This window comes from Microcaecilia unicolor, chromosome 1, assembly GCF_901765095.1.
Source record: "Microcaecilia unicolor chromosome 1, aMicUni1.1, whole genome shotgun sequence".
NCBI classification, from domain to species: domain Eukaryota; kingdom Metazoa; phylum Chordata; class Amphibia; order Gymnophiona; family Siphonopidae; genus Microcaecilia; species Microcaecilia unicolor.
This window is the reverse complement of record NC_044031.1, coordinates 194,343,957-194,359,243: the sequence shown is the minus strand read 5'-3', so window position 1 is coordinate 194,359,243 and position 15,287 is coordinate 194,343,957. Positions and strand designations below refer to the sequence as shown.

Here is a 15,287-nt window from a genome sequence, read left to right as displayed (position 1 = left end):
TGTTTTTGACACAGTAGGAAGCATTTATGACAACAGAATTTAAACCATATTTCATACATAAGGGGAGCAATTTTATGAAGGGTGCCAAAACACAGAGCACCAATTATAAGTTTTATAATGGCATCTAGGCACCCAGATTCCATTATAGAATACTAGTGGAAAAGGCCCGTTTCTGACAGAAATGAAACGGGCGCTAGCAAGGTTTTCCTCGGAGTGTGTATGTTTGAGAGAGTGTGTGTGAGATTGACTGTGTGAGAGAGAGTGAATGTGCGAGTGTGTGTGTGTGACAGAGAGAGAGTGAGACTGGGTGCGAGTGTATCCGTGAGAGAGAGAGTGTGTGTGTGAGAATCAGAGTGTGTGCCAGGGGCCCCTCCCTCCTCCGTCCCAGTTCCAGAGTCACCCCTCCATCCCTCCTTCCGTCCCTCCGAGTTCCAGGGTCATCCCCCATCCCTCCCCCCGAGTTGCAGGGTCATCCCCCCCTCCGAGTTCCAGGGTCATCACCCCCTCCCTCCGAGTTCCAGGGTCCCTTCCAGATTCAGGGCCCCCCCCACCCTCCCTCAGTTCCAGGGTCCCCACCCTCCCAGTTCCATAGTCCGCCTCCCAGTTCCAGGGTCCCCCTACCAGTTCAAGGGTCCCGCCACCTCCCTCCCAGTTCCATGGTCCTGTGCCCTCCCATCCTCCCTCCCTCCGAGGTGCTTGGTGGGGGGGGGGGGGGGGGGGAGGTTGCTATTTGCTGTCAACCTAAGGAGACACTGCTTCCAGCGTCCAGCAGCTAAGTCAAAATTCTGTTTCCCCTCATCCACACGCATTCTGGATCATTGGGATGCTGATAGGTATATAAAAACTGTGATTACTGTTTGGGTTCGGTTGTTAAATGATGTTTGCTGTTTATGAAAGTTAGAAATGATATTTTGTACATTTTGGGGTTCTTCCAAAAACTAGGTTAGGAAAGTTCATGTGGAAGATCCTGAGCCAAATGTGAAGGGATGGGTTGTGGGATGATGTGTGATTTAGTAAGCTACATGCTTAAATGTGTGTCCAAAGTTGGAATAGAGGGCGGAGTATTCCACATTATTGGTTTTAGGTGGGATTGCTGACCCGGGGGTTGTGAGGACTGTATTGAGGGAATGCTGGAATTGTGGAGTGTGAAGGTTGGAAGTGGTGTTGGGTGTGTATGTGATGAGACAAGTGTCAGTGATGTGGTGCAAATTAGATATTGGTGTGAGCTAGGGGGTGGAAAGGTAAGGGTTGTATGGAATGTCTGATGTAATTTGGTTGATGGTTGCAGGGATTGGTGGGTATGAGAAAGGAATATTGGGGACAATATTTGATTTTAAAGCATGGGCGAATGTAACATGAGGTTAGGGAAAAGAAGAAAAAACAAAGTTGTAAAATGGGGATTTACTTGTGCTGGCAAACATTCCGCCAGTAAGCAATGTAGCTTGGAATTTTGAGAAGGGTTTGGAATGGGAAGCTAAGAAGGGGTTTCCTAGGAAACGGGGGCTTGTGGCAGTTGTGATGAGCCTGCTGCTTTGTAGGAGAAGGATGATGTGTGAGTGAGCTCTGAGTGGGAATTGAGAATTGTAGTAAAATTGTAAGAGGAATAGGATTGTCAGGATTGAAATGTGGGAATGAGTATGAAAGAAAGTAGGGTAATAGCTCCCTCATACTCTTTCAGTGACACACATTGACAGGCAACGGCTGGATAAAGTGTTTGAGTGATATTTAGTTTAGATTTCATGATATTCATATGTTGTACAGATGTGTAGCTTTCAAATAAATTAAAAAGGTGTGCAGTAAGACACCAAAAAGAAAAACCTTTTGTCCTGTACCTGTTAAGGCGCAGTTTATCCAGAAGAAACAGCTTTAGACGTGTTTCAGATGGAAGAAGGGGAAAAAAAATGACAATGTGTATCAGCAGCTCGTAGGTGTGCTTGGTTTTGAGTGTATGGGAATGACAGCTGTGTTGGGGAGTGGAAATAGAGATTAACCAATGGTGCTCCTTGCTTGCATTGTAGTTGATTGGGTCAGTTGCACTCGTGTGTAGTAATGGTCCTGCTGCATGGTCAGAGTCGGAGAGGAGAGAGGGGTGCGGCGGAACAGTGAGCGAGTGGCTGCGGGAGGGTGGGTGAGGGGGACTGTGGGCAGGGGGGCAGGGTGCAGCGGCGATTTTGTTTGGTTTTGAGTGTATGGGAATGACGGCTGCGTTGGGGAGTGGAAACAGAGATTAACCAATGAGCTTCCTTGATTCATTGAGTGTCTGTGCTCCGCCCTAACGTCATCATGTTTGACGTGAGGGCGGGGCAGACACTCATGCGATCTTACAACTACAAATTTAGAACGTTGAAATGTTGGAGGCTTCATTAGAACGTTGGGGTTGTGAATTATGTCTGGATGGGGCGTGGCTGAGAGCAGGTCTATGAGTGAGAGTGAGTGGTGCTGACAGCCTAGCCTACCAACAGTACAGGGTTTCAGTGTTTCCCTGCCACAGAGTGAGCTTCAGAACACTGGAGGTGAGAATTATTTATATAGACTAGCATACGCCTGCATTTATTCACCAACATTTAGGCACACCCACAAACGCTTTGTCTATAGCAAGTGTAAATCCATGTGCCTAAATGTGGCACTTTAGCACGTAAAGCGAAGTTTCTCACCTGAAGCAGGTGTTCTCAGAGGACAGCAGGATACACATTACCACATGTGGGTGATGTCATCCCATGGAGCCCAGCAGACACTACCCAGAGTTCTGGAAACTTCGGAAGCCTTTAGCAGCCCCGTACCAAGTATGCACAGCTGCCTTCCCATCCATTTCAATTGAGCGGAGACCAGAATTAAGTAGAAATTTTAGAGAAAACTCCTAAGGAAGGTATGTGGTAATGTGTGTCATGTTGTCCTCAGAGAACACCTGCTACAGGTAACTGCATTTTCTCCAAGGACAACACTTTACCACACGTGAGAATCCCTAACTACCAAGGTCACTGGAAAAAAAAAAAAGACAAAAGGGACTTGCAACAGGCAAGGCCAAAAACCAATAACTGATTAAACTAAAACTTATATACATTCCTGTTGTATAGGTACAGCCTGTAAAGAATAAAAATGGGCCTAGGAGGGTGGAATTGGATTCTAGACTCCAAATAAATTCTTCAGAATTCTCTGAATAAACCAACCATTGCGTCAGGAATCTTGTTCAAGGCAGTAGTGAGATGTGGACTGAAGACGACATTGAAGCTTTGCAAATTTTTTCAATGGAGGCTGACCTCAAGTAGGCTACTGATGTAGCCATGGATTCAACATTGTAACCTGTGACATGACCCTCCAGAGTAAACCCAGCTTGGGCAAAAAGTGAGAGAGATGTAATCTGCTAGACAACTGGATAAAGTGCATTTATCAGTGGCTGCCCCCATCCTGCTTGGGTCAAATGAAACAAAAAGCTGAGTGGATCATCTATGGCAGGTGTGATCAATCTACCGCCTAAGGAGCAAAACCTGGCACACCAAGAATTTTTACCGCATGGTGCTAGAAGTTCAGGTTGGTCTCATGAGGCTTGAAACCACAAGACCAAACCGAACGTCTGCGATCTCAAAGCTCAAGCTTGCAGATAGTTGAGTTGCACAAGGGAAACAGGAATCCTATCTATGTTCTGACACTGGAGCCAGGTGAGGGGAAGGGACTGGGTGAACGCTTGGGGGAGTTACATGAGAAAGAGAGAGACATACACTAGGTGAAGCCTGCGGAGGGGACACGAAAAAGAGTGGGTTAGAATTGGGAGTAGATGTCCCAGAAACGCCACAAGAACATCCTGCAAATTTCTCAATTTGAACTTCCCCAGCTGTAAAGGACTAAAATACAAGCTGATGCATGCCACTACCTTCTCCTACACGCGCACGCAAATATGGAATGCTCTACCCACAGACCTGAAATCAATTGTCGAAACAAATAACTTTCGCAAATCTCTGAAGACATACTTCTTCAACAAGGCCTACAACGATAACCAACAGCTTCACTAATTCACTTTTCCAACCCAACCAGTTATGAAAATCCACTTCTATTATCACCCGCCTAACCACTTCCTCTCTCTTCCCTACTTAATCTCTACACACTACTAACTGTATCTGATATTCTGGAATGACAATGTCATAACAAAACTATGTAAGCCACATTGAGCCTGCAAATAGGTGGGATAATGTGGGATACAAATGCAATAAATAAATAAATAAGCTGGGACTAAACTGATTTCATTAGTGAAACACCTCTCTGTAATAGCACAACTTGAGCGTCCCTGACTCCATTTACTTTCATTTTTTAATTTAGTTTTTATCACTGTCAGATAAACTACATGCCGGGTGAGGGGTATACACGAGAGAGAGAGAGAGAGAGAGAGAGAGAGAGAGAGAGAGAGACTGGGGACTGGGTGAAAGCTGTGGGGGGGAAGGGGTAGTACATAAAAGAGAAAGAGGACCAGGTGTTCTCAGAGTGAGAGAGTGTGATTCTCAAAAAGAGTGTGAGTGCATGAGTACACATATTTTAGCCCTCACATGTTGCAACATATAAAATGTGCCCCCCCCCCCCCCCCCCCGACAGAAAAAGGTTGGACAAGCCTGGTCTATGGGCTTTAGTCCACTCCAAATAAGTGGCTAAGGCTCGCTTGCAGTCCAAGGTGTTCAGTGGGCTTTTGCCAGGATGGGCATGAGGTCTGGGGAAAAATGTTGGCAAGACAATTGACTGATTAAGATGGAAATCCAAGACCACCTTTGGAAGAAACTTAGGATGTGTGCAAAGAACCATTCTGTTAGGACGAAATTTCATGTTAAGGTGGATCAGCTATTAGGGCCTGAAGCTTGCTGGCCCTGAGTGCTGAAGTGACCACCACCAGGAATTCAACCTTCTATGTGAAGAACTTCAGATGGCATGTGTCAAGTGGCTCAAAAGCAGCTTTCACCAGCTAAGAATGACTTTGTGGTCTCATGACACCAAAGGAGGCTTGATTCGGGGAATAATCAAAAGCAAACCTTTCATAAAATGGACAACTAGATGATGTACAGAGATGGGTTTACTTTCCACATGGTGGTGATAAGCAACAATTGCACTGAGGTGAACTTTTACCGAGTTGGTTTTTAGACCAGCCTCAAAGATGCAGAACGTATTCAAGCATTTTTTGTGTAGGGCAGGGAAAAGGATCTAAGGCCTTACCCTCACACCAAACAGTAAACCTCTTTCACTTAAAATTATGTAACCTCTTAGTGGAATATTTTCTGAAAGCATGCAGAACTCAAGAAACACTCAAGCAGCTGAAGGAATGAAAGTTCGACCCTTTCAACATCCAAGCTGTGACAGCTATGAATTGGAAGTTGGGGTGCAGAACAGACCCCCTTGTTCTGGAAGATGAGTCAGAAAGCACTCCAATCTCCACAGATCTTAGGCAGACAACACCAGAAGTAGAGGGAACTATAACAGCCAGTAAAGGAATGAGGATCATGGTCCCCTGAGTCCTGCTTGACATGCAATAACATCTTCCCCACAAGAGGTATGCAAGGATATGCATACAGAAGGCTTTTCACCCCCAATCAAAGATAATGGCATCCAATGCTAGTCTGTCATGTGATCTCAGCCTGGGGCAGAACTGAGGGATTCTGTTGATGAGTGGCAAAAAGATCTACCAAGGGTTTAACACCCATGATGAAAGACAACTCGTGCAGCTCCATTACCCTGCTCAGTCTGTTTGCCAGCTTGTTGTTTTCCCCTGTCAGGTATATGGCTCTAAGCATCATTCCATGACTGAAGGCCCAATGCCACATCCCGACCACTTCCTGACAAGAGAAACGATCCCATGTCTCTCTGCTTGTTGACATAGTACATCACAACCTGATTGTCCATTTGAATATGAATAATCTGAAGCATCAATCGATATCTGAAAGCTTTTAGAGACTTCCAAATGGCCCTCAGCTCTAGGAGATTGATATGGTGAGTCTCCTGAGCAGACCAACAACTCTCTGTGAGAAGTCCATCCACATGAGCTCCTAAGCCCGCACTGGACTCATCAGGGTCTTCTGTGGAGGGGGAATTTCAAATGGAAGTCCTAGGACTTAGCCATCTCCCTCAAAAAAGAACAGGACAACTCCTCTGGGAGGAGATCTCTCTTCTTCTGTGGTTCCCTCCTGGTTCTATGTCAGATGCCCAAGAGCTGTCCTTATCAGACAGAAAAATATTTCTCAGGGAAGGCTGTGTGCCAACCTCAGTCCACTGGACTCATGTCCAGACTCTGGGTGAGAGTGCTGAGAGACAGGTCTCCTCCTAATATCAGAGGAATTTCCTCCCCTAATGGGCTAGAGAGGAACACTGCTTCATCTGGTTTCAAACCTGGCAACCGGCAAAGCACCAGCACCAACGAATAAGTGGCTGGAAAAGTATGGGCCTCAATGTCTCGTTGCCATGCCTAGATACAATCCACTCCAATTCCTCGTGTAAGAGGACCCAGAGCTGCTCCTTGGGGGCAGACATCGGTAAAGGCAGGGCCAATGTCAGTGACGGGACAGCATGCGAAGATGCAGGCAAATCAGAAGGCAGGTCCCGGCTTCAAATAAACTAGTACATCGCCACCGAATGCACAGATGGGGAGCAATCCTCTCAGCACCTACGCTTCTCGGGTACCAGAGATGCCACGTCAAAGACCTCCTCACACCGTGTTTCAAAGAGGTCTGACGTCAGCGTCTCTTCTCCTCAGCTCAATGCATGACATTGGGATCCATTGATGCCGACAAGTACGTCATCAAATACTTGTGTGTTCAGTGTCGAGTCCAATGATGCCCAGTTGATACTACCCAGCCCAGCCCCAGTATCCAATGCAGCTCCACGACCCATGGGGACCAACGCCTGTGATGCCTAGGGACTGGAAGAACAAAAAGTCATCTCTCGATTCTTAAGGGTCCTTTTCTACATTTTAGGATAGAGTTTACAAGTAAAGGCATTATGGTAGAGTCCAAAGCAAAGCAAGCATCAGATGTGAGGGTCAATCACAGACATGACTGCCGAACCAAGAATATGTCTTAAAACCTCTGGGAGTTTTAAGGGACATCAGGGTAAAAATAGCCGCAGGGAAATCAAACGGCTTTTTTTTTTTTTTAAAGAAGAACAAGCCTGACCAGAACCTCAGGCTTAAGAGAGCCACTGAGCCATGGTAAAAATAAAAACTTACAAGAGTTGACAAAAACTAAAAAACTAAATAAGGGAAGGGAAAAAGGGTAAAAGGAGAAAAAAAATCTCATATATTCACTAAAGGAAAGCCACAAAAAAGGAAGGCACTCAAGAAAAAGGCTATGCTGAGGACAGCCACAAAGGAACGCAACTATTCTGCTTTGTGGAAAACAGACTGCTGGTCCTGCACAATTAAGTTTGAGCGGGAAGGTACCTGCGCATGTGTGGTACAGGGCTGTCAAAGGTTTCTAAAGTTTCCAGAACGCTGCATGGACCATTCAGATCTTTACCTGCCGTCACTTACTATGTATTGGGCTTCATCGGATGACATCATCCACGTGTGGAAAGTGTTGCCCTGCTTGTCCTCAAAGAATGATAGCATTTTTTACCCCTTAAATGCGTATGCTTATGCCCCACCCTTTACACACTATGCGACTTGCACACCCACATTCTAGAACACCACTGAGGGTGCACATAGCACTTATGCATAGCACTTATGTATAATTGCTAGTATTCTATAATCTTAGCATGCAAATCGCATTTACATTCAGGTGCTAAGGGGTATAGATTTAGGGAGACAGTAACTGACAAATTCAATTTATGCTTGCAAACACATATACCTCAAAAATCAAAAAATGGCTAACAACACTGCCATAAAAACACAAGTTTCGCCTACAACTTGCTCGTATGACTCTTACTTTCATATATCCAAGTGGTCTAACATGGGAACAATTCTCTGCTGAAGAATTCATATTAAATTTAAAATCGAGTCATATTTATTAGTATCCTACCTATAACAGTTTGGTTGTATATATAGTGCTTAACAGTTAATTTTTAACTTCTAATTTGTGCCCTAAGCACACAGTATCACCAAGTATTCCCTCCAACCACCACAGCACTATGGGGTTACAACATGGATAGTCCATAGGCAGAGTCAAGGAAGAGCCTGCACTTATGTGGACACCGGCCATATTCAGTGTTGGTACCTGCATAGCTAAGCAGGTAGACATTACTGCCTTTTATGTGGTGTTATCTTTGCCCATTTAGTATGTGGATGCCAGCAGTGATTATCAGAATGCACCTGCACAACTTCCAGTCTGGAGCTGACCCAGATATTCAATGCTGGTGCCTAGACATGTACCTAGCACTGAATATCCAGGTTAGATTTGGTCTGCAGCTGTCAATGACTTTAAAACCATTGACCACCATAGGCTGAATTTTTTTTAAGGGGGAGTTGTCTCCAAGTACACTGATTATAAAAATAACAAAAAATTGCAAATTTACTTTGGAAGCAGACTGAGACAGCAAAAAGAGATTAAGGGCCACATTGTTATGCGAGGGAATTAGTGCTATACTAATATAACTAATATAATTGACATTTTGTACTCCCACCCACTAGTATCTGTTCAGGGTTTCACATCCTGGGGTCAGAAAACGTCATATTCAGACTCCTCCTTATCTCCTGAAGTATTTACATGCTTAGTGTGCGGCGGTGGCCAAAAAAGCAAAAAGAATGCTAAGAATTATTAAGAAAGGGATGCAAAATAAGACCAAGATTATTATAAGGCCTCTGTACTGCTCCATGATGCAACCTCACCTTGAATACTGCGTTCAATTCTAGTCGCTGTATCTCAAAAAAAGATATAGCAGATAGCAGAATTAGAAAAAGTACAAAGCAGAGAGACCAAAATAATAAAGGAGATGGAACTCCTCCCATATGAGGAAAGCTAAAGGGGTTAGGGCTCTTTAGCCTAGAAAAGAGACAGCTGAGGGGGGGATATGATTGAGGTCTATAAAATCCTAAGTGGTGTAGAATGGGTAGAAGTGAATCACTCTTTCAAAAAATACAAAGACCAGGGGACACTCAATGAAATTACATGGAAATACATTTAAAATAAATAGAAGGAAATATTTTTTCACTCAAAGAATAATTAAGCTCTGGAACTCATTGCCGAAGGATGTGGTAATTGCAGTTAGCTATCTAGGTTTAAAAAGGTTTGGACAAATTCCTGGAGGATAAGTTCATAGTGTGTTATTGAGATGGACATGGAGGAAACCACTGCTTGCCCAGGGATTGGTAGCATGGAATGTTGCTACTAACTGGGTTTCTACCAGGTTCTTTTAACCTGGATTGGCCACTGTTGGAAGCAGGATACTGGGCTATATGGACCATTGGTCTGACTCAGTATGGCTAATTTTATGTTCTTATGCACCTACAGCAATGTCTGCAAAGAACAGCAGAAACCACTAGTTGACTGGAAACTCCTATTCACATGATGATTGCTCTAAATTTGTCTACAACATACCTAGTATACAACAAAGCTGGATAATTCATATAGATGGTATTTCTAGCCCTTCCATTTCCAAAGCAATACTTCTCAAAATCCTCACAGCTCCTTTAATACTCTTATTACTCTTTCTGATGCTACTACTTTTAGTCATGCAATTAGCACCCTTTGATCTGTCAATCTCCCCATCTCAAGTTTAAAAAATTATGATGGATAAATAAATACATTCAACAATACATTCACAAGTAAATACACTGCAAACAAGGAAATACCACACCTATTCCAATTTACCAGAAAATAAAATGTAATAAGGAAATTTCAGTCTAAATTTGGCCACCATATAAAGAGATCCAAGAAATATTAAAAAAAAGTAATAAGGAATTAAAATATGTTTAGATGCATTCTCACTGCTACCGCTTTCTAGCAGACTTCAGTAGATTGTGGAACTGATAACTTAGATCTTCACCACTTCTCTAGACACTAAAAATTCAACCAGTTTGGATTCAAAAAAACATATCACTTATTATCAGCGTATGTAACAGATGAACAAGGAAATCTCAACAAAGTTTAAGCCCAAAGCCTGAGCTCTACCTCCAAAGAAGATTCCAGAACTCTGTGATATTCATTGTTGTCTAGTCTTTCTCCTGTACAAAACAGAGTCAGATTGAGAGTGGCATTCAAATACTGAGCACTTACCATGAGTGGCAAGGACTCTGCTGGTATCCCAATCTCTAGCACACATTACTCAGCATATCAACAAGAATTATCAAACAAGATTTAGGGACTTTTTTTTTTTTTTTTAAACTTGGTGTTCTTTCAGGTTTTACTTTCTAAATATTCCATTCACCTATGAATATAAGCTTTATCCTTCATCAAAACAGTATACTGTTAGTGGAGATTTCCATCTTGGCCTCCAAAGAATCCATCCTAATAGCATGTTGACCCAACTCTTGGAAATGAGCTTCTATGGCAGTGATTTTCAACCTTTTTCATCTCGCAGCGTACCAACAAGGCACACTAGTTGAAAAATACTGCTCTATTATCTCTACAATCAGATAATACACCCATGAACTTAATCATAGACACTAAGGTAGTGTTAAGGAACTGCATAGCATCATACCAAGCATCCATGGTGATTACCGTGAGGCCCTCTGCTCTCCCCCACCAGCGGAATTTCTCATGTTTGGCTGCACTTCATATTCAGATTCCACCTCTCTACTGGAAATCCAGGGGGAGGAAACTGCAAGTGGTGATCCCTCCATTGCAGGCAACAAGGATATCAATTGTATTTCTCCTGCTCCGCTCTCCACTACTTGAGTTACACCTCCTGGCCGCTTCAGAACAAGCCCATGCGGGGGACTCAAGGAGATACCATTTCCACTGCCACCAGAGATATTCATCACCAATGCAGTGAAAGAAGAGCATGTAGCAATATCAGCAAGAGCATGAAACTGCATCAAGGTCATCTGCCTTAGCGGTGGATTTGGCAATAGAGGTATTTGCCGGACCTCTCCCTTTCTCTTCTGCCAAACAGAGGATCTGGAGACTTCCTGCTGCGGAAAGAGACCAAGGAGGTAGGGAGCTTCTACAGCTACAACTAATCACGCAGACATCGTGGATCCCCCACATACATGTATTAACCAGATAAATTAAATTGTCTAATTAGCCAGTGTACTTTAGACTAGGATTCTCCATCATTTTACTCTATGAGTAGCTACATCAATAATCATCAGCTCATCCTGCCCCCAAAGGAGAAGTTAGATGAGCTCATCTAACTAGCCACTCTGCAATGTTCATTAAAACAAACAAAAAAAAAAAAAAAGTGAAATTATGTCTACCTGATAATTTCCTTTCCTTTAGTCAGCTGCACCATTCTGAACAAGTGGGTGTTATCCCTTCCTACTAGCAGATGGAGGTAGAGAAAACACTCTTTTCCCGTAAACTCACAGGTATAACCTGCTCAAGGAAATTTCCAGTACATATCTGCCAAAGTTGTGAAAGATCCCATCGTAACATACACCCACGCCCCATCAATCACTACAACTGCAATGATAAAGCGGGCATAACACCAGAGTGGCACTAAGTAACCTGCGTATCTGAGGATTGCCTCATTGTTTCTTCTTATCTATAAAAAAAAAAAAAAAGGAGGGGGGTTAGTAGAATGTTTCCTTTGTCCTGTGAGAATAGGCCTTTTTGGAGAATGTAGTTAAGGTGGTCCGCGAGTTTGGTGATGAACTGCTCAGGGGGGTCTCTCATGATGTAGTTTGGGCAGGTGTCAAGATGGCAATGGGCGAAGGAGAAATTGCTAATTGCATGGGTTACTATTTCTGTAGTTAGATGGGTAAAGTTAGTCCAGATGCAGTTCGCTGGGTATTCCCCTGGGTTAGCATCTACCTCATTTATGAAGGTTTCATGTTTAGTATTTCCCTGATGTAGATTTTTTTCTTATGTGGAAGATTTCTGGGACTCAAGGTAGAAATCACTGTGGATGAAAACCTACGCCTCACTAAACGCCTCAAAGGCTAGAAGAGATACGGATCTTTCATTTTCACTGGCCCCTGACAAAGGCTGCGGCCTCTGAGTAGAGGAAGTGGTTCGGACACCAGCAAGTCCACTAGGTCTGCATACCACAGCATGCCCCACCCAGCTGGCAAAAAAAAATCAGGAAGAAACACTGCTTTTCTTATTCCTACCCTTCAGAAACCTGCTTCTGATCTTCACTGCCTCTATTTTAGTCATTTTCACCATCAAATTCATTCTGAAAACATACTCAAGCCATTTATGCTTTACTCTTTTACATCACCAATTTACTTAAAAAGTTACACCAAATTTGATGTTAATAAGTAACTATTTTAAACTAAATATCCTAACAAATTGTTTTAGGGTAAATACTAAAATATGACTAAATTTTAAGTTTATGATACAAATTGTTCAGCAGACAATTGTTGCTCCCATGTTAGACCATTTGGATATGTAAAAATAAGGATCACATAAGCTATAGGTGATAACATATTGTACTAAACACATCTGTGACCAGTTTTTGAGGTAACACTATAGAAATTAGTCGTAGCAGTAGTGGTAGTATAATTATATTCTCGTCATCAAGTCAGTGCAGATACACTGCATTTAAATAGTACAGACTCATCTAGGTCTTAAGCTGTCTGCATGTACCATGTGAATTCAAAACTTACCATTAAACTTCTGACTCAAGGGGATGTTGATTGGGGTAGATTTCACAAGCGTAGCTTTGCCAATTGACTCCAAGTCTTTTGGATCTGGAACTCGATCGTGATAAATGAAGTCATTATCTTTTTTGGCAGCCGTAAGGGCCCGGTTGATCTTATCAGATAAGTCTTTGACATTTATATATTCATCGTATCGAGAAGTCACTGTTTTTACCAAATCAGAGGCATGCTAAAATAAAAATCAATAAGTACAGTTAAAAGCTGTTAAGTGTCCTCTTCCCTTTTTCAGTTAGGCTTTCATTGCCTTTTATTTTGTACTAGCAGAACCTAGCAAGTCATTTGCTGTCAAAATAGTATTCCTACTGCAATGTGATTTTAAATACAAGCTTTATAATTATTCTTTCACAGAAGAGTAACACAATCAAAACATCAAAGGCAGTGGCGTTCCTAGCGTGAATGGCACCTGGGGCGGATCACCGATGCGCCCCCCCCCCCCCCCGAAATGACACCTTCCCCCCCCCCGGCGAAATGACACCCACCCTGGGTGCATGCCGCTGGGGGGGGGGGGGTGCTGCGGCGCGCGCCTGTGTGCTCCGACTTTGTGAACCTCGCTCATTCGCTGCAGCTCCCTCTGCCCCGGAACAGGAAGTAACCTGTTCCGGGGCAGAGGGAGCTGCGGCGAACGAATGAAGTCGGAGCCCACAGGCGCGCGCCGCGGCACCCCCCAGCGGCGTGCACCCGGGGCGGACCGCCCCCACCCTTGGTACGCCACTGATCAAAGGAAGATCCAGATTGTGAGGAGACAGATGTTTCCCTCCCTAGTTCCAGTCCTGCTGTCCTCATATCACCAGATCTTTCTTACCACAATCCTCCCTCTCTTTCAAACCTTCATCTATTCTCTCTTTCAACTCTCATCTCCTCCCCCCCCAAAAAATTCCTGCTGCCTTTTCAAATACAAACATCCCAGCACCAATTCCCTCACACCCACATTCACTTATCACTTTTCACCATTTCACCAACTGATCCCTCTAATCTTTTTCTCAGCTGAGTCCCTCACCCTTCCCTATCACATCTTTCATTTATTTTGTTTTATTTCCAGAATTTTCTATACTGTTCTGACTAGCAGAACAGAGCTATGTACAGGCTAAAATCCTACCCTCCCTCTAGCAGGAAGAGATAAGGGCTACATGGCACATCTAGCTTTTCCTGTTATCCTGGCAGTTTTATGGCCTCTCTTCTCCTGCTGCTCAGCTCAGACTTCTGGTTTGGTCAAAGCTGTGTTTAGCAGGACTTCAAAGAATTCCAATTGAGATAAAGAGCTTAAGCTGGATATTAGATGATTCCATCATATGAATGACACTGCACATCAATTTGCTTCTTCTTTATGAGATGTGCTCTTGACCAGTCTCCCATTTAAGGAAACAGATGAATTCTCATTCTATGTAGAAATAACGCAACAAAAGCCAGATTTTTTTTTTATATGAGCAGCGCCAATTTATGCCTAAAGGCAATTCAGCTTGCCCTTATAAAGAGAGCTTAACCAGCCGCTGGTTGAAGATGCATCTGTAGCCCAGTGGCGCAACCACAGCAAACGACAGGCTGTGACGGCTGAAGACGTCTGCTTGGTCAACACCTGAATCAAGCCATACAAGTAATCTGCCAAATATGCCAGCTCCATCTTCACATTTCGCAATTCTAGGTCTAGAATTTTTCCTCCTCTTGTTGGCTCCTGTACCAGTTGCTCCATAAAGCAGTCCTTGATTTTGTCAAGGAATTTTACTTTCCTAGCATGCCCTGATGTTATATTTACCAATACCGGGATAATTGACATCATCCATTATTATTGTGTTCCCCAATTTTTTAGCCTCACTAATTTCTGATAACACATCCCGTCTTTTCATCCTGGCCAGGTAGACGGTAGTACACTAACAATAACCTTTTCCCCTTTACATATGGAATTTCAATCCATAGGGATTCCAAGATGTGTTTTGTTTCCTTTAGAATTTTCAATCTATTTCATTGAAGGTCCTTCTTAACATACAATGCTACCCCTCCACCAATTTGATCCACCTTATCAATCCGATATAATTTGTACTCTGGTATGACAGTGTCCCACTGGTTATCCTCCTTCCACCAGGTCTCAGAGATGCCTATTAAATCTATTTTTTCATTTAGTGCAATATATTCTAACTCTCCCATCTTATTTCTTAGGCTTCTGGCATTCGTATATAAACATTTCAAACTATACTTGTTGTTCCTATTTAAAACTTGCTCAACAGTTAACAGTGTTAAATTGCAATCTTTTGTCTGCTTTTTATTTAAAGACTCCTGGTATGCTATGGTCTCTATTGCAACCTCACCAGGGGATACCCTATCTTCCCTGTTGTGGTGATATCTTTGAAAGATACCTGGTTCCTAACCATGCACTTTTGAACGACTGCCAGCCTTCCCCCAGGGTATAGTTTAAAAGCTGCTCTCCTTTTTAAATGCAGCCTGGTCCCACCCTGGTTAAGGTGGAGCGCGTCATTCCTGAACAAGCTGACCCTTCCCCAGAATGCTGCCCAATTCCTTACAATCTAAAATCCTCTTCCCTACACCATCGCCTCATCCACGCATTAAGACT

General features: G+C 43.4%; 1 protein-coding gene across 1 annotated transcript in view; it reads right to left on the bottom strand.

Annotated features, from left to right (window-relative positions):
• The window catches only part of PDCD6IP (programmed cell death 6 interacting protein), a 203,604-nt gene that overhangs the window by 125,595 nt on the left and 62,722 nt on the right, over positions 1-15,287 (bottom strand). The window contains 1 exon segment of the mRNA XM_030203495.1: positions 12,671-12,893. Within this exon segment, the coding sequence (XP_030059355.1) occupies positions 12,671-12,893 (223 nt within the window).